Below are 24,645 nucleotides of genomic sequence, written 5' to 3'. Positions count from 1 at the left end.
CATATATTTATAATTATTAATTAATTAAAAAAAAAAAAAAAAAAAAAAAAAAAAAAAAAGCAGGACCGAACCCGACCCGACCCGACCGTATGACTGACATTTCAGGCCCGACCCGGCCCGAAATTGCCTCGGGTTCGGGTTCGGGTTCGGGCTCGGGCCATAAATCTTAGGTCTAGGCGGGATCACTCCTCTATAGAGTTCGTCACAAAAAAAATGAATGGAAACGAGGCAATTTTAAACATGATGTCGTTGGATATATATACTCCATTTGCTGAGAGAAATCTAGACTTCTAGATCTATCTAGTCTATCTAGAGTATTATATATATCCCGATTTGGCATGCATATGTGTGTGTTTGTATATGGCTTATACTAGGCTCCGAAACGGCGGAACCGATTTTCGTAAGAATTTACACAGTTGTGCTTTTCTCTGGGAGCTAGCTTTCCTGTCGAGGCACCCAGCAAATACCCACCAAATTGATAAACATCTGCTTTCGTGTAGATAGATAGATAGATAGATAGATAGATAGATAGATAGATACTTTATTCATCCCGTAGGGAAATTCACACTTCCAGCAGTATCCTTGTGTTGAAAATAAAGTAATAATAAAATAAAATAAATAGAATACATAAATACCCAATACAATGTGTATTTAAATAGTGCTACATAAAATACAGACTTTGATAAAAATAGGGTAATATGCAATGTGGGGGTGTGGTTTAATGTGGGCTTTTACTCCCCCCGGGTGGAGTTAAAGAGCCTTATGGCATGAGGAAGAAAGTGTACAAGCGCCTCTGGAGTTGTCTGCGGTCATACTGCTCATTGGCAGAACCTGGTGGCTCCCTGGCACTTTTTCAATAAACTACGGCCCCGACAAACTCGTTCAAGTGAAATGCCCGGCAATGCCATGCCCGGCAACGCAGGGACACTATGCTTGTGTATGAAAAAAAAATCCCTTTTTATGAGCTGGACGCGGGCACACCCAGGACAAATACTAGTGAAACGCTTGCAGCAAATAGTCGTAGGCAGACCCGAGATTTGTTGTTTGACGAGGGCGCATGCGTTGATGCGATCAGAGAGTGAAAGAAAGACAGACGAGTGATCAATGAGCGTGAGTGAGTGCAACTGAGCAAATGCCATTGTCATTCGGATCTTTGACAACACGCTGAGAACAATCCGCATTGTACCTGCAATCTCCACTCCAAAGTCAGCGCGCCAGCCCAGGAGGACACAAAGGCCGGCCGGCCTCTGACAGGCCCGGGGTCGACTCCGGGTCGGCGGGGCGCTTTCAAGTAGGCGGATGTGAGATCGGGCTTGAAAAAAATCCAGCCCGACCCAGGCCCAGGACCGCGGGTATCAAAGGCTGAACCAGTCCAAGCATGAAAAAAATGAGCACTTTCTTTCTTTCTTTCTTTCTCTCTTTCTTTCTTTCTTTCTTTCTTTCTTTCTGTCTTTTTTTCTTTCTTTCTTTCTTTCTTTCTTTCTTTCTTTCTTTCTTTCTTTCTTTCTTTCTTTTTCTGTCTCTTTGTCTGTCTTTCTTTGTTCTTCTTTCTTTCTGTCTGTCTGTCTGTCTGTCTGTCTGTCTGTCTGTCTGTCTGTCTGTCTTTCTTTCTTTCTAGCTTTCTTTCTTTTTTCTTATTCTATCTCTTCCCCATCCCACTTTCTCTCTCTATCTCTCTCCGGTTTTCTCTTATCCTCTTTCTAGTTCGCTTTCTCTTTCTCTCGCAAGCGCGCGAAAATGCGGCGGGTCCGAAATGCCGTATTTTGAAGTCGAGTCGAAGTTTTTGTTTTGTTTTACTCAATAATTGAACTGAGTTTTTGATTTATTTGATATGGCGCCTAGAAAGACAGTTTCTAAACCATGTTTTTGCGGTGCCGTGGACCATGGAGCAATGATCCAGTGCAGTCACTGCAAACACTATATTCACTATGAGTGCTCTGGACTGTCAGTTCAGGACCTAAGCCTCGCGATACAGGATAAGCAAGCTACTTACTTACTTACTTACTTACTTACTTACTTACTTACTTACTTACTTACCTATGTCCCCATTTTTTTTCTTTCTCTCTGTTTTGGTCCCTCAGAGTTGACAAGACCATTTCTCTCTCTTTTTTCTCTCTTTCTTTCTTTATTTCCCCTCTCTTTTTCTCCTTCTTTCTTACTCCCTTTTTTCTCTCTGTACATGTATTTTTCTCCCCCTCTATCTTTTTTTATTTCTCTTTAATCTAATAGTCCCGAATGAGTTTGACACCCCGGGTATTAACATTTTAATCTTTTATATTTCTGAGTCTGCAGATATTTCTCTCTCTCTCTCTCTCTCTCTCTCTCTCTCTCTCTCTCTCTCTCTCTCTCTCTCTCTCTCTCTCTCTCTCTCTCTCTCTCTCTCTCTCTCTCCATCTCTCTCTCTCTTGTATATATATATATATATATATATATATATATATATATATATATATATATATTTTTTTTTGGTTTGTTTGTTTATTTATTTATTTATTAAAGTCAAACACGATTAGGATTTTAGGCGGGCTCTCTAACCTGGGCTTTGGGGAGGGGGGCATCTGAGGCAAGTCTCTGATACCGAGTTTCCTTGCGAGGAAAGGCGGTCGCCGTGCCGCCGTGACCATTTCACCCCGACGCTCTTGTTTGCCTTGCGAGTGATTGGTGTTGACAAAGTCTACCTGGCGTGTATACGACATAACAACAAAGTTGATAGCTTTATCCGCCGCGCCATCACTCAGCCGCCATAAAGGTGGCGGCGAGCGGCTTATTGTGTCCACTCGTGTCCGTACATGAGGGAAAACAAACTGTTTGCCTTGGCTTTGCTCTTTTACCTTTGCTTCATTTTCTATTTGCCTTCTTTTTGTTTATGTTGTTCTTGTGGGGTGGAGTGAGATCATGGATTTTTTTTGTTTCTTACAAAAATACTGTACATTTTATTTCCAAGTTGGTGATAACCGTCAAAGTAAGATATATCTCGTCACCTTATGATTTTCTTCTAAAATTGAAAGCCGGGTGTTTTCAAAAGTGACGTGCAATGAGGTTGGTGTATGGGCGGCAGTAGCTCAGGAGGTAGAGCGATCGTTTTAGGATTAAGGGATCCCAGTTCGAATCCCGGCTTGTCCGTGTTACATGTCGAAGTGTCCTTGGGTAAGACATTGAACCCTCAATTACCCCCAATAAGCAGGTTAGCGCCTTACATGGCTGCACACATCACGGCCGCTATTGGGAAATGTGAAGCACAATGTAAAGCGCTTTGGGAAGTCATTGACTTGAAAAGCGCTATATAAATGCAGATCATTTCATTTCATTTCATTTCATTTACAAAAAAATGAACCCGAATGTTACTCAATGTCTGTTTGTCAGAGCAAGAGAGCAATGTATAAAGTGTAGCATAGTTAAAAAAACATGTATTTGTTTTACCTGCTTATGCTAAGCAGGCTCGAGCCTGGATATTACTCCCATGGGTGACTGTCTGGGAATACCAGGTGCTGTACCACTGCGACAGCACTGACTTTACCCCCACCTTCTGGTACAGTTGATGAAAATGTATTTCCTTAAGTCATGTCAAGTCATGTTTATTTGTATAGCCCTTAGTCACAAAGAGTCTCAAAGGGCTGCACAGATCAAAGACTATTGCAAACTATTATTACAGACTATTAACCTACATGAGGGCAGATGATACACATATTATCCACATAAAGTATAGGTTATTCATATGCTATAGAGTAGAAGTGTGTTTAAGCTTAGATTTAAATATTTCCACTGAGGTTGCAGATCGAATCTCAGGGGGAAGAGCATTCCACAGCACCGGGGCCCGGATGGAGAACGCGCTCGAACCTGCGGATCTCTTCTTGGCTCTTGGGATCACTAGTAGACCAAGCGTTTTCAGAGCGAAGGCTCCGGACCAGAACATAGGGGGAAATTAAATCTGAAAGTTATGAGGGAGCAAGTCCATGCATGATTTTGTATAATACCAAGAGGAACCTTAAAATCACATCTTAAGCTAACAGGGAGCCAATGCAGGTTCGCTAAAATCGGGGTAACGTGATCAAACTTTCTTGATTTTGGACTTCGGGAGACCGGAGAGTAGTGCATTACAGTAATCGAGACGGCGGACCGATTCAAATATTCCTATTAATTTAACTCGTAAATAAATTCTAGGCACTGCTCCTTTTGAATAAAAGCCAACAATAGATATAACCCTCTAGTGTGAAAAATACTCCTTGCAAAGAGAAAAACAATACTGGATGGCTTGATTTGCTGTTAGCTTAATAATATTATCACCTGTTCTATTGTTTGAGGCTGGGGTGTGCGCCAAATCAGAATCTTTTGTCTCACTATCGCCCCCTGCAATGAGGCAAGAGAATGACATGCCTCACTGTAAATCTGCACACACTCAGAAATACATTACATGCTAATTGTATCAATAATATTCATAAAATAAGGTAAAAATTCAGAGATTTTGAAAAAGAAAAAAAAAAGCTCAAGTTTGTTTACAAAAGTGTCTTTTGTAACACCCCCCCTCCATTAAAAACAAGAGCAAACAGTTATGTACTTTTTATAAAGGCTAAAAATGGTGTTGACAATTTTTTTAGTTTAAAAAGTCCCATTTTTCTTATTTTTTAAAGCGACAGTGTGTATCATATAGTGCCTCCTAGTGGTAAAAACTACATTTATAAAATGAAAACAATATTGTTTAAAATAAAAAGCAAAAATGCCTCCTTTTTTTAAAAAAAGAAATCATCATATTTTTTTACACACTACGAGCTAAAATTTAAGAAAGCTGATGCCATTTTGCTGCTTCACGTACCGAAAATCCTCAAAAAGCCAGGGCAAAAAAGTAAATTGAAATGGTGCAGTTTTCTAGTTGCATTACAATATGCAGTGACATCTAGGGGCCAAGTGCTTTTGCTGTCTGTCCTGGCGCTCAAACTTCTGGGGAATGCAATGTGACGTCACCTGCAAATGGTCAATAGTTGAGACATTGAGAAGGTTAGAAAAAATGTTTTTTATTTGTAAAAGATATTTATTCTTCAAACTTTGCTTTCGTCAAAGAACGAAAATGTATAAGAGACCCTAAACTTTTAAACGGTAGTGTTTATTTATCTATAAATAAAACAATGGTAAATGGTAAATGGCCTGCATTTATAGAGCGCTTTTCAAGTCAATGAAGATCTCTCAAAGCGCTTTACAATGGGCTTCACACTTACCCATTCACACACACACTCACACACCAAGCATATGCAAGGCCATGCAAGGCGCCGACCTGCTTATTGGGGGCATTAGGGATTCAGTGTCTTGCCCAAAGATACTTCGACATATAACACGGAGGAGCCGGGAATCGAACCTGCGACGTCTTGATCCTAAGACGAGCACTCTACCTCCTGAGCTAATGCCGCACAATTAATAATAATTGATACATAATCCTTGCATTAATATGCATTTCATAGTGCCCTATTTAGGTGTAGCATGCACCTGTCCTCTTGGGTGTGACCCATAGAACAATGCCATACAAACTAATGCCAGTTGCTGTTAATTATGAGGGAAGAAGAAATGCAATGACAAAGCAAAGCCACCAGAGAACAGTGTCACTGTTATTTTTAAAGCAGATTTGTTGAGAGACATAGCAACAATTTTAAGCATTTACAAGCACAACCCAAATTTTTCAATCCTTACTTTCCAATCCTTGAAAACACAACATTAAAATTCAAGCATTTTCAAGTATTTCAATTGCCAGTGCGAACCCTGCTTATTTGATCTTTCTAGGGGTTTGGGTTGATGTTTGTACTCTACTTGAGGCAGGCCTCTTATTAATTTCACACAATACAAAGACATAGAAATAGGGCAACCATTTCAAGCATTTACAGGCACTTGACACAATATTCAAGCACTTTTCAGGGTCTTCCTTGATACAATTAATGTTTTTCAGAGTGGTTGTTTGTCCCTTGCGTCCACCTCACAATTGGATGGGTCTCCAGGATTGGCTCCTTGGCCATATTTCTGACCCAATGCGGCCCACCACCTGACTTACCCCGTTTTAAGCAGTTCTAAAATAATGACTGTGAAGTTGCTCAAAGACACCTTCTGGCGGTATTGACTCGGGGAAGCCTTAGGTCGTCGCCTTGGCCGGTCTCACCCGACCAGGCTCTGACCCCGGCGTGGGGCTCCGCTCTCAGTGGGCAGCTTACAAGCTTTCCCGCTGGCGTCCCTCCGACGACATCAGCTGTTTTTCAGTGTCCGTCCATAATGTCCCGGCGGGGTGTCTCATTGCGTTGCTGGGGCACCGGCCTGTATTATGCATGCTTAATGGACAATTAAAATCCTTTGCTACTACATCTCCTAGGCCTTTGATAAGGGGCCACTAGGACTATACCCTCACTTGGCGGGGGTCCCCATTGTCTGCTGTATTAGATGACTGCACTGACTGCAAACTAGGTTCATTTATCTCTGCTGGTCCCTCAAGGAGTGGGGGTCACATTTTACACCCCCCCTATGCTTTTACCTTTATGGGCGGGAGAGGCTGGTTGCAGACTTAGAGCAGCAGGAGCTGTCCACTGGTGTATTGGCTCCTTTTGGACCAGACAGGACTGATGAGTCCCTAGAAAAGGGGGAAAGATGCTGACCCCCATGCGTCCCCTCTCCCCTTCTTTCGTTGCACCTTCTCTCACGCCAAAGAGTTCACCGGTGGGTCGGATCAAATGATTTTTCACCCGCTTCGTGAGTTTTCATTGATTGTGGTTGCTCCGATGAAGAGTCAGATAAGATCAATGGGCCGTTTCCAATGGTTGTTTCAAGATTTGAACCGCATTTTGCTAATTATATAATACGGCCTCCGCAACCATTTTTGCTTAGAAAAATTACATTTAGTAGCCATGCTAATCATCCCTTGACGTCCGAAAAAAATTACAAATAGGTTTAAAGTGGCGTTTTGGGTGTTTTTGATTGTTCTAGAGCACAGGTGTCAAACAGGCGGCCCGCGGGCCAAATCAGGCCCGCTAAGGGATTAAATCCGGCCCGCGAGACAACACTCAGAGAAGCACGAGAGAAAAACAAGCTGCAGGTTGAAATATGTCAACTTGATGTTGCCAAAGCCAGGTGCCTTGAACAAAGACACTGTACTCTCCGTGTCTCTCTTTTTCTCTTCCTTTGTTGTTCTTTGTCTCTTTCTCTCTCTGTGTCTTTTTAACTTCTTTTGCTCCTTTTTTCTTTTTCTCTCTTTTCTCTTTCTCTCTTCCTACCCTTCACGCTTTATTTTCTCTTTTCTCTCCTTATGTCTATTTCTCTTTGGATTTTTTTACTCCTCTCCCTTTCTTTTCCCCCTCTCACGACTTTTTATCTCTTTTGTTTCTCACGCTTTCTCCCTCTCTCTTTTTCTTTCTTTGTCCCGCCCTCTCACCTTTTCCCTCCCTCTTTCTCTTATTTCTTTATTTCTCTTTTTCCTTCTCTTAAATCTACTAGTCTGGCCCCCGACAGAATATTTGTTCTATCGTGTGGCCCCCGAGTTAAAATGAGTTTGACACCCCTGTTCTAGAGTAATGATTCGTTACTTTTTCTGTATCCAGATTGGTTAAATGTCAAAAAATATTCTCGCAGCCCAATAATAACATTGGTAATATTGATAATGATAATAATAATAATAATAATAATAGGCAGCACGGCGGCGCAGTGGTTAGCGCTTGTGCGGCACAGTTCATGTCTCAGGAACCTGTCGTGGGTTCAAATCCAGCTCCGGACTTCCTGTGCGGAGTTTGTATGTTCTGCCCGTGCTTGCGTGGGTTTCCTCCGGGCACTCCGGTTTCCTCCCACGTTCCAAAAACATGCATTTCAGGTGAATTGGCCGGTCTAAATTGTCCCTAGGTGTGAATGAGCGAATGAGCTGTCTGTCCCTGTGTGCCCTGCGACTGGCTGGCAACCAGTTCAGGGTGTCCCCTGCCCACTGCCCGGAGATGGCTGGGATGGGCTCCAGCCCCCCCGCGACCCTAATGAGGATAAGTGGTATGGCTAATGAGATGAGATGAGATAATAATAATAATAATAATAATAATAATAATAATAATAATAACAATGATAATAATCCTAAAATTAATGATAATATTTATAATCATAAGCCTAAATCTAATTTTATTTCATCATCAAATTATTTTTACTCAAAGTACCACGATGAACAGTGTTGTTTGGGCTGAATCCTTTCCCATAATGTTCCATTACGATGTGATGGAACGTGGCACTGTGAGCAAAAATAGTGTGATAATGAGATAAAATCCAACGCATTTTCCTTGGTCATCGACATTCCTAAAAAACTAGAAGTTGGGATTTGGCGCTCTAACCGCCGCGATCTGTATCTGATTCTCGTTGCATCCTCTGCTGAGCAAATTTGGTCAGCGGTCATTGTCGCTGGATCAATCATTGCTCAAGTACGGTAATATGTTATTGTAAAACCTCATGTATAACGCACACTCAAACGTTTATGGGGTAGAAAAGTGAAATCATAATTTTTTTTGTATTTTGTAAAATGTTTTATTCATATTTTTAAATTATTTTTTTACATCCCTATCTACCTGCGACTGGCTGGCAACCAGTTCAGGGTGTCCCCTGCCCACTGCCCGAAGATGGCTGGGATGGGCTCCAGCAGCCCCGCGACCCTACTGAGGATAAGCAGTGCAGATAATGAATGAATGAATTTCACTATACTTTTAAAATGTATATCTAATTGCTCTTTTTTATTATTATTTTTTAAAATTCTTTATTAGAAAAACAAGTTACTGATTAGGGCAGCGCAGTGGTTAGCGCGTGTGCGGCACAGTTCTGAGGTTATGACATCAAACCTTCCTATGTGGAGTTTGCATGTTCTCCCCATGCTTGTGTGGGTTTTCTCCTCCCACATCCCAAAAACATGCATGCCAGGTTGATTGGCGGGTCTGAATTGTCCCTAGGTGTGAATGAGTGAGTGAGTTGCCCATCTCTACGTGCCCTACGACTGGCTGGAAACCAATTCAGGGTGTCCCCTGCTCACTGCTCAAAGACAGCTGGGGATAAGTGGTGCAAATAATTGAGGAATGGATGGAAGTCACCGATTAATACAATTATGTATATTTTCTTTTAAAGTGATAGTTTTTCTTATTCTACAATTCGAAAACATATAAAAATGATATTTTTTATTTTGCTCAATTTTCCATGTGATTTATTATTTTTCTCACTTTACTATATTTTTATAGATCTTTAATTTGTTATATATATTTAATAATCTTTTTTTTTCTTAGTTTACTATATTTTAACCTATTTTTCTAATCATTTATTATGTGTAGTTTAATTATCTATTTATATCTAATTATTCATATTAAGGATTATATAAATTGTTTGATATTATTCCAAATTTTCATTAAAATGATAAAAATATATTCTTTCTGCCCTGGGCGATAATTCCCTGTATTTCAAATTTGGATGCACAATAAATAGTGAATAAAGTTAAAAAAAAAAAAAAAAAAAAGAATTCAGCAAACTGAGCAAAAATGTGTTTTTGAGGGTTTAATCCTTTTTATTTTTGCAACTGGAGACCCACCTTAAAAAATCTAATTAAATGTTATGCATGGGAAGACATGAAAACGGGGATGTTCAACCACTATTTCTGTACTACTCAGATGGACCAAATTATACAATTTTCAACAAAAGAGATTCACATTTGATAAAAGGCAAAACAGCTACTACATATTTGTACCAAATTGAATCAAAATGTATTTGTAAAGCACTTTTCAGGCAATTCGTGTTGTAAAAACAAAACAAAAGGGGAATACAATTTTCTACTTTTTCCCCACCCAATAATCCGGAACACCAAATACACAGACACACACAACGGTTAAAATAGAATAAAAACAAAATGATAATAAATACGAAATAATGATAGAAATGCTATTATGGCAATGCACAGACTAACCATGTGATGAAAGGGCCCTGATGAAGGAGGCTCATCCACACTGATATGGATGGCAGCAGATGACTGTAAGAAGGATTTTGGGCAGTTCTGGGCCTATTGTTAAAAAAAATCCAGGGTCCCTGCAAACTTGATATCCTCTGGCAGACTGCTCCATAGCCGAGGACCAAAGAGGCTGAATGCTGCCTAACCCCAGGTTCTGGTCCTCACCTTAGGAGCTGTTAACATGACTTCAAGGCCTGCAAGGGCTCATATAATAAAATAATAATGCAATGTAATGCAAAGACAACACGACACAAGGAATTTTTCAACTAATGAAGGTCAAATCAAAATACAAAGCAGTTGTTTAGCTGTGATTCATTGCCCCGGGGCGTCCGTCCTCCAGGTTGTCCGACTTGATATTGTCTGCTGGGACACACTGGAGTCCCCCGCGACACTCGGCCGGGCCTTGTAAACATGACGGTGGGACAATAAAGCACTCCATCGGACTGCTGACCCCCGCCCGCCACACAATGGAAGGTCAACTCATAAAAGGGCAGTTATCTGGACCTCTTAAAGGGTCAGGATGCCATTCAAAACTGCTTTGTTCAGGGATGGTTATAACTCGAGCTGTGAGGGACAGATTCTGAGGGGCACTTGATAAGTGCTTCAATTGAGGCTTTTTTCGACTTTTCTTTATCAAACCTACAGTATGTCACAAACGTGTGTACTTCCCTCACATTTCTGCAGGGATTTCATTTCAAAGACATGCATTTCAAGTGGATTGGCCGGTTCAAATTGTCCCTAGGTGTGAATGAGCGAGCGAATCGTCTGTCCCTGTGTGCCCTGCGACTGGCTGGCAACCAGTTCAGGGTGTCCCCTGCCCACTGCCCGATGATTTCCGGGATGGGCTCCAGCACCCCCGCAACCCTACTGAGGATGAGCGGTGCAGCTAATGAGATGAGATGAGATGAGGTTTAATAGAACATCACTGAAGAAACATCGCTTTGACACAATGAAATGAAGGATGTAAACAAAGGACATGGCTTGCTTAAAAGATATCTTTTGGTCTGATGAGACAAAGAATAGTTAATTTGGCTCAGATGGTGTAAAGCATGTGTGCTGGCAACCAGGTGAGGAGTACAGACATGTTTGTGTAGTGCCTTAAGTCAAGCATGGTGTGGGGAATGTCATGGTTTGGGGTTGCATGAGCGCAACTGGTGTTGGGAAGTTGGATTTCATTGAGGAAAACACAAACTCAAACATGTACTGTGAACTACTGGTGCAAGAAACTCCAGAAACTAGGTTGCAGCCTGACAATGACCCCAAATACACCTCTTAGATGACGAAGGCTTTTCTAAAGGGGCTAAGGGTAAAGGAGATGGACTGGCCAAGCAAGTCTCCAGATCTAAACACAATAGAATATCTTTGAGGCATACTCAAGCAGAAGGTGGAGAAGCACAAGATCTCAAATATCCCCAAGCTCTGTCATGTTGTCATGGGGGAGTGGAAGAGCATTCGAGTGGCAATTTGTGAGGCTCTGGTGAAATTTATGGCCAGGAGAATTAAGATGGTTCTACAAAATAATGGTGGCCACACAAAATATTGAACTTCTGGAACTTTTATTTAATGGTGTACTCACTTTTATTGCCAGGGGTTTAGCTACTAATAGCTATATTTTGAGTTTTTTGAGGGGAAAAAAGAAATTTACACTGCTATATAAGCTTTACATGGTCTACCTTTCATCGTGTCAAAGCGATGTTTCTTCATTGTTGTTCAAATAAACATTACAACAAAAACTGCAGAAATGTAAAAGGGGTTTGCTCACTTTTGTGACATACTGTACTTAAATCAAGTTTCTCAATTATTTTCTGTCTCAGGACCCTCGGAAGAACAGAACATTTCGCAAATCCCCCACTAACCCCTTTCCAAGAGCCCCAACGACTATAAATATTATCATTTGTTTATAAACTTGTTTTACGTACACTACTGCATTACACTGTATCCTTATTAACATTTAAGAGTATAAAAAAGAAAGAAATACGGACTTCCTAAGAGCAAAGAATAGCTTTAAGATTTAAAGGGCGTCTGAAATTCAAAAATAAAATAGAAATCCTTAAACTAGGTATAAACATTTTTGACTGACCATATGCTACTAAAAATGAAGTTGCATATAATCAATAAATAATAATGCATTCAAACTGATCAACAACATTAACTCACGAGCACAATATTTAAAAGATTTAAACCTCCAAAACAAAATATATAAAATCATTTCTCCTGATTTTTTTGAAGATGATGTCTGGATTCATGGCTACAACGAGCGTTCTTTTTTTCTTTTCTTTCTCTTTTTATAGACCAGAAATACGGTAAAAAAAATCGGTAATTTTGTATTTTACTTTTTTTTCTTTTAGTTTTGTTTTACTTTATCCTTCCTTTTTTGTGTTTTTTTTAATGTCTTTCTTTTTTTAATTCCCTTTTATATAATAATAATAATAATAATAATAATAATAATAATTTCCTTTTTATTGTCATTCTTTGTAACAATGTACACAGAACGAAATGTCGATACACCTGACCCGTTGTAGCGAGCCGATGCAGCCGCAGCCAACAGAGGGCGCCGCCATTTTTACCAATGTTATAAGTCTTAGGTATGACTCGGCCGAGGCGCGAACCAGCGACCTCCTTTCCCATTTATTTTTTATAGACCGGAAATACGGTAAAAAAATCGGAAATGCATTATTAGAATGAAATGCTTTTACATATGGTAACCAATTAGCATCTATAATGGATCCCCTTAATTTAGTTGTGAAGACATCGCATTTGTAGGCGTGACTAAATTTTCAGAATGGCCAGAAAAAGAAAACTACTGTGTGAAACTCAATAGTCTATTGTTGTTTTAAGAAATGGAGGCTATCTGATAAATGGCCAAGAAACTTAAGATCTCTTACAACAGTGTGTACTACTCCCTTCAGAGAATAGTACAAACAGACTCAAACCAGAGTTGAAAGAAAAACAGGAGTACATAATAGTCGGTAGCTAGCTTTTATTCCAGGGTTTTTTTTCAGGTAACTGCCTCCCCGTACAGAGTTTGCATGTTCTCACTGTGCCTGTGCTGGTCTCTTCTGAGTACTCCGGTTTCCTCCCACATCCCAAAAAAAACACAAATGGCTGGTTAATTGGCAGGTCCAAATGGTCCTTAGCTGTGTTTAAGTGAGTGAGTTGTTTGTTTGTGTGTGCCCTACAACTAGCTGGCAACCAGTTCAGTGTGTCCGCTGCCCACTGCCTTTAGATAGCTGGGCGGGGATGGGCTCCAGCATGCCCGTGACCCTAGTGAAGATAAGTGTTCCATAAAATGGATGGATTGATGGATGAATGGATGGATTGGAAAGTCTAGTTTGAGAAATAGACTCCTTATAGTTGCCCAACTAGCAGCTTGATTTAATAGTACCTGCAAAACATCTACAGTGAAGAGGTTACTGCGAGATGCTGGCCTTCAAGACAGAGTGGCGAAAAAAAACCTATATCTGAGACTGGCTAACAAAAGTAAGAGATAAATATAGGGGAAAAAACACGGATATTGGACAACTCGTTTCATGGAAAATACAAAACTGGCTGGACTACTCCAAACATTTGAATAGTAAAGTGTTTGATAGAGGATTATTTTTGGATGTGCACCTTATAATTGGATGCTCCTTATTGTCTCGAAAATACAGTATTTTCACTTCTACATTTAGGTCCTTTCGCACAACTTGAAGCAATTCCTCTTTATCTTGTAACTTCAAGATCACTAGAAACCCACAGGTTCTCTACGTGAGAGTCTCGTAGTATCAAAGGTGGCAGGGCCAAGCCCAGGCTGGGCTCTTTGTGTCGGCCTGCATACGACAGACCTCCTGGGTGTTCTCAGGATGTGTCCTCTTGTTGAGTCGGCGCAGTCTTTCCTTTTTTTTTGTCCCTTCTAAAAGCGGTCTTGTCCTGCAGCTATCCTGAGGTGGCCAACAGATGCTGCCCTCTCAACATCCCTTGTCCGCTTACATGGCGCTGACTCATATGGATTCTTGAAAACCTTGCTTTTCAGTGCATCTGTGATTTGGAGCTCGGGAAAAGAATATATTGTGTGGTATCAGTTTAAAATAATATTTTTTTTCCCAGTAGAATTAGAAACATATGTGCCAAACATGCAATATATTTGTTCTTTAATTTATTTATTTTTTCCTCTTCTTTTCTTCTCTTTTTTGTTTTTTACCTTTCTCTTTTTCTTTTTCTTTCTTTTTCTTTTCTTTTCTCCCCATTCTTTCAATTTTTTGGGGACTTTTCCTCCCCTTTTTCTTCTTTTTTGTTTTTATATACCCATTTTAAATGTTTTATTTTTTTCTTTTCTATTCCTTTCTTTCCTTTTCAATCCTTTTCTTTTCTTTTTTGTGTTTTCCTTTTTTTGTTTTTGTCTTCTACATTCTTTTCCTTTATTTTTGTCTACTTTTCCTTTCTTTCTTTTTTATGCCCTTTCTACCTCTTTGTTTTTTCCTTTTCTTTACCTTGCCCCATTCTTTCAATCTTCTTTTAGGTTTCCCCCCCTTTCATATTCCTTGACTTTTTAAAATTTTTTCTTATTTATATTCATATATTGTTTTTTCTTTCCCCTATTCTTATTTTCCATTATATTTTATATGTTCCTTTTATTCCTTTTGATATGCTTCTTCTTTTTTCCTTTAATTTACTTATTGTGCTTTTATTTCTCGTTTTCTTTCCTTTATTTTTTCTTTTTCTTATTTTAGATATTTTTTCTTTTGCTTTATGTCATTTTCTATCCTTTCCTTTTGAGTTTTTTTTTAAATCGTACTTTTTTTTTTTTTTTGCTTTACTTTTTTCCACTCAGGAAATACAAATCTTTCAAGTATAATGTAGTTCCTACCATCGGAGCTCCAACCAATCTGCAGTTGGACTGAATCCCCTTTTTCATCCTCTCGTCGAGAGTTGTACTTTTGAAAGCTGTCGTTTTCCGTCTTCAAGTAAATTCACCTTCATTTGATGGATGAGCACATTTGCGCAATGTGTCAATTGAATCAAAATACATTTCTATTAAACACATTGTTATTTTATATCTAGGGTGACATATGGATATAGACTCCCTCCTTTAAAAAAATCAAACTTTTGAGTGCCGAGTTAGGGAAGCAAATGAAGCGAATGTTTTTGTGGAGATTCACACTTGGCTGTGAAGCCTCCCCAAAAACAAGATCGATGACTGAATTATCCTCAGTCAACACAATTAGCAGCCTGTGCACAGTTGGGCAAATATTGCATTAGGACATGTGGAGTGCACGCTTAAAACACGCTGCCGTTCCATTGAAATCCTGTATATGATGTAGCTGTGTTACACAATCTGGCCTAAATGCAAGTATTAAAAAAGAGAAGTGTATTTAAAAAGCTAATGCGAACAGTCGCTATGCTAACTAAAACAGATACTGCAAACAGATGAGGTGCATCGATTGTTGAAATTTTAATTTCTAAAATTCTCACCATCATTTTACTAGCATCAATGACCCCTAAATTGCTCTATGTGAATGTGCTGGTTGGGACGACCTTTTGTCGATTTATTTTTATGTTGACGCTGTCTTTTTAAATACGCACTCTTGTGAAAAGACACTTCTTTGTTGTTTTCAACTTAAGCTGTTTGTCGATGGAATTAGATAGATAGATAGATAGATAGATAGATAGATACTTTGTTCATCCCCGAAGGGAAATTCACATTTCCAGCAGCATCCCTGAGCTGAGAACAATCGAGAACAATCGAAAATAACACGGGAGCTGCTGGAGTGGCTGCCATTCGTGACGGCGCCGGAAGAAAAGATTCAATTTGAATCATGTACAAACAAACAAACAATTGAATCATGTACAAACAAACAAACAAACAAAATATTCATGTTTCAATAAGTGGAGTGTTAATAAAATGGGGGGAAAATAATTTCTGATACTGATATAACCAGGTAAAACTAATTTTAAGTTACCTGTCCAAATGAATGTTGTGCCATCTCACCTTTCCCACTCTCTCTCCTCTCACCTTTCCCACTCTCTCTCCTGCAGTTGACTTGCTGCTGCTCGCTCCTGAAACTAATAAACACTTGGAATTGAGTTTAATTTAAAAATAGACACTCCATTCCATCCATTATCTGCACCGCTTATCACAGAAACATCAAGTTCAGTCCGAAACAAGATACAGGGACAATATAACAATAATAATAATAATAATATAAAACCCGAAGTAGCTCACCGAAGTCGTTGTGTTCATAATAATGTGCAGCCAATGTCCTCTTATATCCGTGAGGGTAGTAAATCCAGGAGAATAAAATAATTTCAAATACAGAATAGAAAAAAATGCTTTCTCTTATTTAGTCTGTTGCACGATACAAAACTGTATTTGATCACATTTTGTAGTGGAAGTACAATGTTGGCAACAAGATTGACTTGATAGAATTGGAAATTATTTTAATGCAACACAAACTTTATTATCGACGAGTGTTTCCGTGGTGCAGTGGTTAGAACATTCGCCAAACACGTGAAAGGTCCCGGGTTTGAGACAGGGTTGAAACAAATGTTGGCCTGGAGAGGGATGGGCGCCACCGTGCTGTACTTGCCCAGCCCAAGACATTTCACAGGAAACCCCAGTGGTTAAGGTATCCAGCCAACCAACGGATTTGAAGATAAATCAAGCCGACTAATTCATACTCCCCCTCTTGTGTGTCAGCTGGGTAGGGTTTCCGCTGTCCCACCTGTGTCATGAACAGAGAAGATGATGGGAGAACCGGAGCACAAACATAGCCTGTGTGTGGCTGGATAAGAACGTGTTTGACATTGCTTGTAATTGTGTAATGTTGACTCTGTTGATATCACGGCAGAGTCCTTGCATCGGGCAAATATTCGACTGTCAGTCAGCGTTGTAGCATTCCTCGGCATTAGCCTAGCTTAGTTTTTGGTGACGAGGAAAAACGCATGTCGTCACATAGGACGACCTTGGCCAAAGTAGATAATGAAGCTCGGGGCAGCGAGGGCAATGTGTTTGTTTGCTCTGTCAGGCTAAGGTAAAGAAGCAGTTTTAGCGGGTTAGCTGTCGTGAACTGGTATTCTTAAACTGACCTCCCATAACTTGTTTTCAATTGCTTTTATTATTCAGTTGATGTTTTTTGTTTGTTTGCGAGAATCAAACCCAACCTTTACTTTTAATAATTAAAAAAGAATAACATTCAAGTTTATTTTATTTTGCTAGCCACCACATATCAGGGGTGTTTGGTTTAATCTCGAAAAGTGTTTCTCAAATATTTGGAGCCAAGCACACTGTTTTCATTAAATGGGTACAGAACACGTAGAAAATGAAGAAAAAAATATTGGATACAATTAAAATGTTTAATGTTAATAGGTACATTGTGTATTATTTGACCAGCAGATGTCGATGTATTGTGTTGTGCAACCGAAAACGAGACCCAAAGTGGCCAAACTACACTAATTTTCTTTTCATTACTTGAGCCAGTCTTTTGGGTTTGGGGTACTCTTAGCAGAGAGATGGCAGAAAAGCATGTGAAATTAATACAAATTTCTTACCTATGAGCATTAAAAGAACATTTATATGATAGTTCACGTATTTTTGCTTATTACTCCAACCAACATTGTTTTTTTTTTATTAAAAAAATTATTTTACCACTAGGGGGTACTAAAGTGTGCACACCATTCCTTTAAGTAAATATATTCTGATTAAATTGTCTAGAGTTCAACGAGTTACAACCACGTGTCAACAGTTTTGCTCACCAATTTTGTTATAATTTTAAAAACAATTTAAAATAATTTTAAACTTGTTTTTATCTGGTTATGTTTTCTATATTTTAAGAATTTTTTCTAGTAACAGAAATAAAGTTATAGTTCGTAAAACTATCTGCCAGTGGAATACTTTTTTGTTTTTCAATGTCAATTTAACTTAAGGGGACATATATATATATATATATATATATATATATATATATATATATATATATACATATAAGGAAGAATATCACTGGGGAGAAATTCTTGCACTCTTTGCTTGAGACGGTGCCACTGTGACTGTATTGAGTTGTACTTTTTAGGGCCATATAAACATGCCAACACTATTTTTTTAACACAAATAGTGGTGTGATGCTGGCTGACCAATCTTTAACAATCTGTCTCTGGCAAAAAAGGAACAGGTACTTATTACATGGAGTTGAAATTTGTGATCTGTTTTTAATGAGTAGCGGAGTGATGCATCATGTTATAACACCCTTTTTTATTAATAATGCGTTACTGTTCTCGTTACTGAGAAGAGTCATTGCATTCCAACAATTGCTTGTGCTAAATTTGTGTTTCTCCTTGTGGATATTTTAGTGCGCTACAGCCAAGGCCCCGGCGAGGTGACATCGTCCACTAGCATCAGTCACCACGCTAGCAGCGGCATCGCCACCAGCCAATCGGTGCTCCAGCAGGTATCACCGGGGGGACTGGACCCCAGCCACAGTCTGCTGTCACCTGAAGCCAAAATGGTAAGCACACCTGGGTGACCCCCATCCCCCAACCCCAACACGGCAGCCCACAGATTAGATAAGAGCCGCTCTGCCTTTTGACACTATTAGTACATTATGCTGCCACGTTGGTGCCTCGCCAGACAAAGAAACATTCTCCCCCCCATCGATTTAACGCCACGCCGACAGATAAATGTGTTTTTTTTTTTTTTTTAGGTTCTCCACTGTGCCTTTTTCAAATATTTGCTTAGTGACAAGGAAATGTCGGAAAGATGCAACACTCCTTCAACATAACAAGTCGACATTTGAGAGTTTTAGAACAGCGTTTTTCAACCAGTGTGCCAGAGCACACTAGGGTGTCGTGGGACCTTGTTTAATGTGCCACAGGAAATTGCCTAATTTTATATGTGTACATAAGCATGCCATTTTTCAGTATTTGCTTTCTCCCAATGATCAGCCTGAGAAACTGTAATAATCATCCATGTCAGTAGGTGGCAGCAGATTGCACTTTTTTTCTCTTTACTGTATATACTAATTATCTGATCATGAGTTAGCACAGTATATTTAAATACGTATTTTGTAACAAAGCAGTTTAAGATTGTAAAGCACATATTTTTTCCTATTTTCACTATTATTTTCTTATTTTTATATACTATCGTCGTTACCTCCTCACGAGGTAGTAGAGTGACATTTTTAAAATAACTCATTTTGTTGGATAAAGTTGTTTAAGATTGCACTGCAAAAATGCTTGCACACACTTTTGTTGATTAAAATTATTATTTTATTAGTGTACCCCAACCCCCAAAAAAGAAAAGGTTAGAATGTAGTCAATAAATATTTACTTCTACTTGTCGTTCATTTTTGCTCGTTTTAAGTATTAATTTCGCTATTTGTCTCGAAAGACAAGATAATAATACCGTCTAACAGGTTATACAAATAGTAATTAAGTAAATAATCTGTGTTTCCTCCTGAGCCATGCTGACCACAAATGATCAGAAAAACATTAAACTGTCAATTTAAATCACTTTGAAAATAAAATAAACTTGAAAAAACAGACATGAAACTTGTGCCAGGAATTATTTTTTAAACATTTTCAATGGACTGTGTGCCTCGAGATTTTTTCATGAATACAATTGTGCATTGGCTCAGGAAAAGGTTGAAAAACACTGTTTTAGAAGACAGATGATGTTATTCAATTTTAAAAACTATTATAAATTACCCATGGATATACCATATTTATTCGTTTAATGCACTTTTTTTTATTATCTAAAGAAATGCAAACTATACACGAGGTTTTACTGATTGATCAGTCAAAAAATATCGCTGACCATAACAGGGAAACATTAGACACAACGGAAATCAAACCCGGGTCGTGGTAGTGAACACTAAATCCTTCCCACTGGATCACCATTTATATGAATGACAAATAAAAAGGCATTAGGGTTTATCTAATTATCACACTATCATGTTAATAGGAAAATTTTGATTTTGTTGTGAATTTCATTTGTTACAATGACAATACATTTGTGACTCACAAACATTAGACGTGCACAACAAAACTAACATTCGTCTCTGGTACTCGGACTAGAAATAGTGTGATGATGGCATAAAATCCACTGCCTTTTTGTTTGTCATCTACTGTGTACCACTGGTAGTACAGTGGTTAGGATTAGGCACTCTCATGGCCGTGACCTGGGTTTGATTTGTGTTGCATCCAACCGCAAAGTCTGAACTGAGAGGTGAAAGCAAATATGATACCGATTTTCAAAAAAAAATTAGGGGGGAGCGTTATACACAAGTAAATACAGTAAGCATTTGCAGGGTAAAATGGGGGTTGGACCATTGCCACATCTAATAATAATAATCTCCAAATTTTACTTAATACAGAGGAAGACCTCTGTAGTGCAGTTAAAAATGTAATTACTACAATTAAATACTTTACTCTTACAGTATACACAAAACTTCAGTTTTGATCTGGTCACTATTAACCTGCATATTTGATATTTTTGTTGTATTTAATCTGGATTTTCTGTTTAATTTTACCCAATAGTGTGATTATTATTTTTTAAACAATGCATTGAATTGAATCGTCTTTATTGTCATTAATAACAATGTTGTGAAACATTGTATGCTACAAGATTAGACATGGCACTTCAGGAGTAAACATATAATAACGACCTTAAACAGAAAAAAGATAAAGGACTGTCAGGATAAATAGGCAAAAATATTTACAAAGTAGTGCGTAGAGACTGTCCCAAGTCATTATAATAGTGCAATTAAAAACAGTGTATTGTGACAAAATGGGTTGATTTTAAGGGTTATTTTGGTAGGTAGTTATACATTTTCCCATAAGGCTTTTTTTCCCCCTTCGAAAGTATTTTTATATTATTATTATTATCATTATCGTTGTTGTTTTTGTTGTTGTTGTTCATTTTGTTAGTTGTAGATAGATAGATAGATAGATAGATAGATAGATAGATAGATAGATAGATAGATAGATAGATAGATAGATAGATAGATAGATAGATAGATAGATAGATAGATAGATAGATAGATAGATAGATAGATAGATACTTTATTCATCCCCGAAGGGAAATTCACATTTCCAGCAGCATCCCTGAGCTGAGAACAATACAATAATAAAGCAAAAAGAATACAATATACAAATACCCAGTGTGACGTGCAAATGCCCACTGTAGCGTGTTATATAGAATAACTAAATAGTGCTACACAGAATACATTCTGCAGTAAGATTCGGTAATATGCAATGTAGGTGGTGTGGTTTACTGTGGGCTTTTACTCTGCCGGGTAGAGTTAAAGAGCCTCATGGCATGAGGAAGAAAAGATCTCTTCAGTCTTGTAGTAATATTTATTAAAATTGTTATGCTCACTTTTTATGAATAATGCTATTATTATCACCCTTATCATCATTTCCGACTTTATTCCAGTGTCACTGAACAGAAATAAAACATTTTATTCTAAAGATGTTTTTAACTTAAATATTTTTCAAGCTGTTTGTCATCACAGTTTGTTTTTTCTCGTGTGTGTGTGTGTGTGTGTGTGTGTGTTTGGTTCCTCAAGCGTTAATAAATGCTCTTGAATAGAAAAATCTGAACTCAAGATGTCCATTTCAATCATGATGGTACCATGTGGTTCCAGATTTCGGGTTCAGGAGGCGGCCTTCCTCCAGTGAGCACGCTGACCAACATCCACAGTTCACATCACAGCCACCAGCAGACGCAAAACCTCATCATGCCACTCTCTGGAGTTATGGCCATCGCACAAAGTAGGTAGTAGGTACCCAAAATAACGGTTCCAAAAACTCAAATCAATACTTATTTGAAAACCATGATTTTAACTTCAAAGCCTATTTTGAACTCCTAACCTTTGAACCTAACCTGGTCTGAACCTGTTTTAAAACCTTGATGAAGTAATCGCACAATGTGGATTGTTATCACAAGAAAAACCCATTGTTGTCTAAAGATAACTCAACGTTTAAACTGAAAACCCATCGTAGAAGCCCTCAACTTCGCATAGAATCCCAACCCATAATATTAAACTATGATCCGAACGCGTAATTCTGCATCTAGATTGGAAAGCAGTGCTAGAAATCAGACCTCAGAAACTAAGCTGAGAGGCCACCTTACTTTGAAGTTCTCACCCTAAATGGCCCAAATTATGGCTCATGAGCCATTCGCAAGCCACCAACCATTTTTCATTGGCCCACAGCATACAATAAATGTTCTCTCCTGAAAATGGTGTTTCATAACTCTTGTTTGCATTATGTTTCTCAAATACAAAATTGCAAATTAAAAAAAAACAATCTTATAGTATTATACTATACTATTACAAAACGTATCTTTTCAAGAAAATTATTATTCATGAGTGATTCCCAATTAGTCACCTATCGACAGATCCCTCTGATTTTAGTTCCAGGAGATTCTGATGCCGTTTGCTTGAGTTTTTTGCTAGTCTTTTTGTGTAAGGCGGCCATTTTGACACAGCTGTTTAGTGAAGATGACATCACAAACACTCAGATTCCAGCAAGTGACAAATAATGATTCACCTGTTTCCTGAAGCCCTGAAAATGGCTGTCTCCGTGATTATTTTATTTTATATTTGATACATTTATAGTTTATAAGACACTCAAAATAAGGTTAGAAGACATGACTGGATTTCGAACTTCCAAGGAAAAAAGAAGAGGACTGTACCAAACCCTCAAATATGTTCTAAAAGATCCTCTCCCGAGCATGTTATTTTTTAATAATTTTCCTAGGTTTCAAAATGCGGATCAGCCCTAAAAGGTGTGGAAAGAAAACCAATATGATTGGAACAATAGTGACAATGGAGTAAAGATCACATACTAGTCAAAATAACAAACTAAAGTGTGAAATAACAGTCAAAACAACGAACAGTGAGGCAAAATAACTAACAACTGTGTGGAGTAATAATGGCCAAAATTACTAACAATGCTGGCATCCTACGAATAAACGAATAAACTATTTACTTATCATTCCCACCTTTTTATATCACAGGAACAAATAAATTAATAGCAGTCTTTACTGGATGAAAAACAGAATAACAAACATTAAATATTTTGGGTTCCCTTAACCAAAACAGCCATAGGTGTCAAGAACGGGAACAGGAGGAGGACCCAGATGCGTGACGTTTCTCACATAAGCTTTATTTTACGGGAAATGGGGCAGTTAACCCAAACGCCAGTGATTCAGCGATCGTTGGGCGGAAGACATATCTGGCGTGGAATGACCAATACCAATTGCACGAGCAGATATTGGACAGATGATGTTATTACCGGACAGGACGGGACAGACAATAAGACAATATCGATATCAGGCACTGGAGACTGGAGTCCGATAACAAGCAGGACGAGATAGATGGAAATGATACCAGACACTGGAGATCAAAATTAAACAGGACAAACTAGACGGGAACGCTATCAGACACTGGAGATCGATGTCAAACAGAAGAAAATAGCTGGGAACAAAACTGGAGAACGATATTAAACAGGTAGTAGAAAGGAACGATACCGGACAGTCAAAATCCACATCTTGCGGGTGCAGAGGTTCGTTGACGGACTGACAAAGGGTGAGTGAGAGCATTGAGCTTAAATAGAAGGGAAGCCAATCTGTCAACGACAGACGGGCGGGGCCAATTGGGCGCCATGGGCAACCGTGACAATAGAGGCACCTTTTCCTGCGAGGTTCCTTGGGAAAGTAACGCCTGGTGACGCCCATCTCTCTCCAGGCCAACATATGTTTCCACCCGGTCTCGAACCGGGGACCTTTCGCGCGTTAGGCGAATGTGCTAACCACTGCACTATGATTTGCTTACCATTACCCCATAAACACAAAATTCTGTTTAAAATAGTATGATCCCATATAGTATATTTCTAGAATCGGTGTCTCATTTTTTTGTGCTCAGGTTTGAACACGTCACAGTCTCAGTCGGTGCCGGTGATCAACAGTGTGGCAGGTAGCTTGGCGGCCCTGCAGCCCGTCCAGTTCTCGCAGCAACTTCACAGTCCTCACCAGCAGAGCCTCATGCAGCAGTCGCCCAGTCACATGAGCCAGCAGCCCTTCATGGCCGCCGTCACGCACTCTCACAGTCAGTAGCCAATTCTCACCATTTGCTCTTAAGACTTTTGTCCCTGCTTATTCTCAATTGAGGCTTTTTTTTCACCTTGTTTCGCTGCAGTGTACGCTCACAAGCAGGAGCCGCCTCAATACTCGCACCCGTCGCGCTTCCCTTCGGCAATGGTGGTGACGGACGCCAACAGCATCGGTACACTCAGTTCCATGTCGGCCAGCAAAACCGTGAGTGTTCACCTCATTGATTTTTTTGGGTAGGAAAAAAACATAGTATTGGTAAAAAACAGCAATTGCAAATATGCACATAATAGCAGGACAACGGTTTAAATTTATAGCTATAGATTGAAGGCGGTGAAATAAAATGTATTTTTTTTCCTTAGAAAGATTCTGCTTTGTAAATATGTAAAAACGATGATTACACATATTCTGCCCTTCTTTTGCAAAAAAGAAATACTGATCTTATAGGATAAAGAGACATTGTGTATTTTAAGCGCCTCCTAGTGGTAAAAAAGCAATTAGATAAAACAAAACAATATTGATTTGAATAGTACAATAATAATACAAATACATTAACTATTATTCATCTTTAAATACTTGTTGGCCAAGA

At 38.9% G+C, this 24,645-nt stretch overlaps 1 protein-coding gene across 2 annotated transcripts in view; it reads left to right on the top strand.

Annotated features, from left to right (window-relative positions):
* hnf1ba (HNF1 homeobox Ba) overlaps positions 1-24,645 on the top strand; it is a 49,602-nt gene that overhangs the window by 14,396 nt on the left and 10,561 nt on the right. For both annotated transcript variants that reach the window (XM_088345818.1, XM_088345817.1), the window contains exons 5-8: positions 18,296-18,450; positions 21,589-21,715; positions 23,872-24,054; positions 24,145-24,263. In XM_088345818.1, the coding sequence (XP_088201944.1) occupies positions 18,296-18,450; positions 21,589-21,715; positions 23,872-24,054; positions 24,145-24,263 (584 nt within the window). The remainder of the gene's footprint in view (positions 1-18,295; positions 18,451-21,588; positions 21,716-23,871; positions 24,055-24,144; positions 24,264-24,645) is intronic.

Source organism: Urocampus carinirostris, chromosome 10, assembly GCF_059441175.1.
Source record: "Urocampus carinirostris isolate Australia breed hairy pipefish chromosome 10, RoL_Ucar_1.0, whole genome shotgun sequence".
In the NCBI taxonomy this organism is placed as follows: Eukaryota; Metazoa; Chordata; class Actinopteri; order Syngnathiformes; family Syngnathidae; genus Urocampus; species Urocampus carinirostris.
This window is presented reverse-complemented; position numbering and strand designations above follow the sequence as displayed.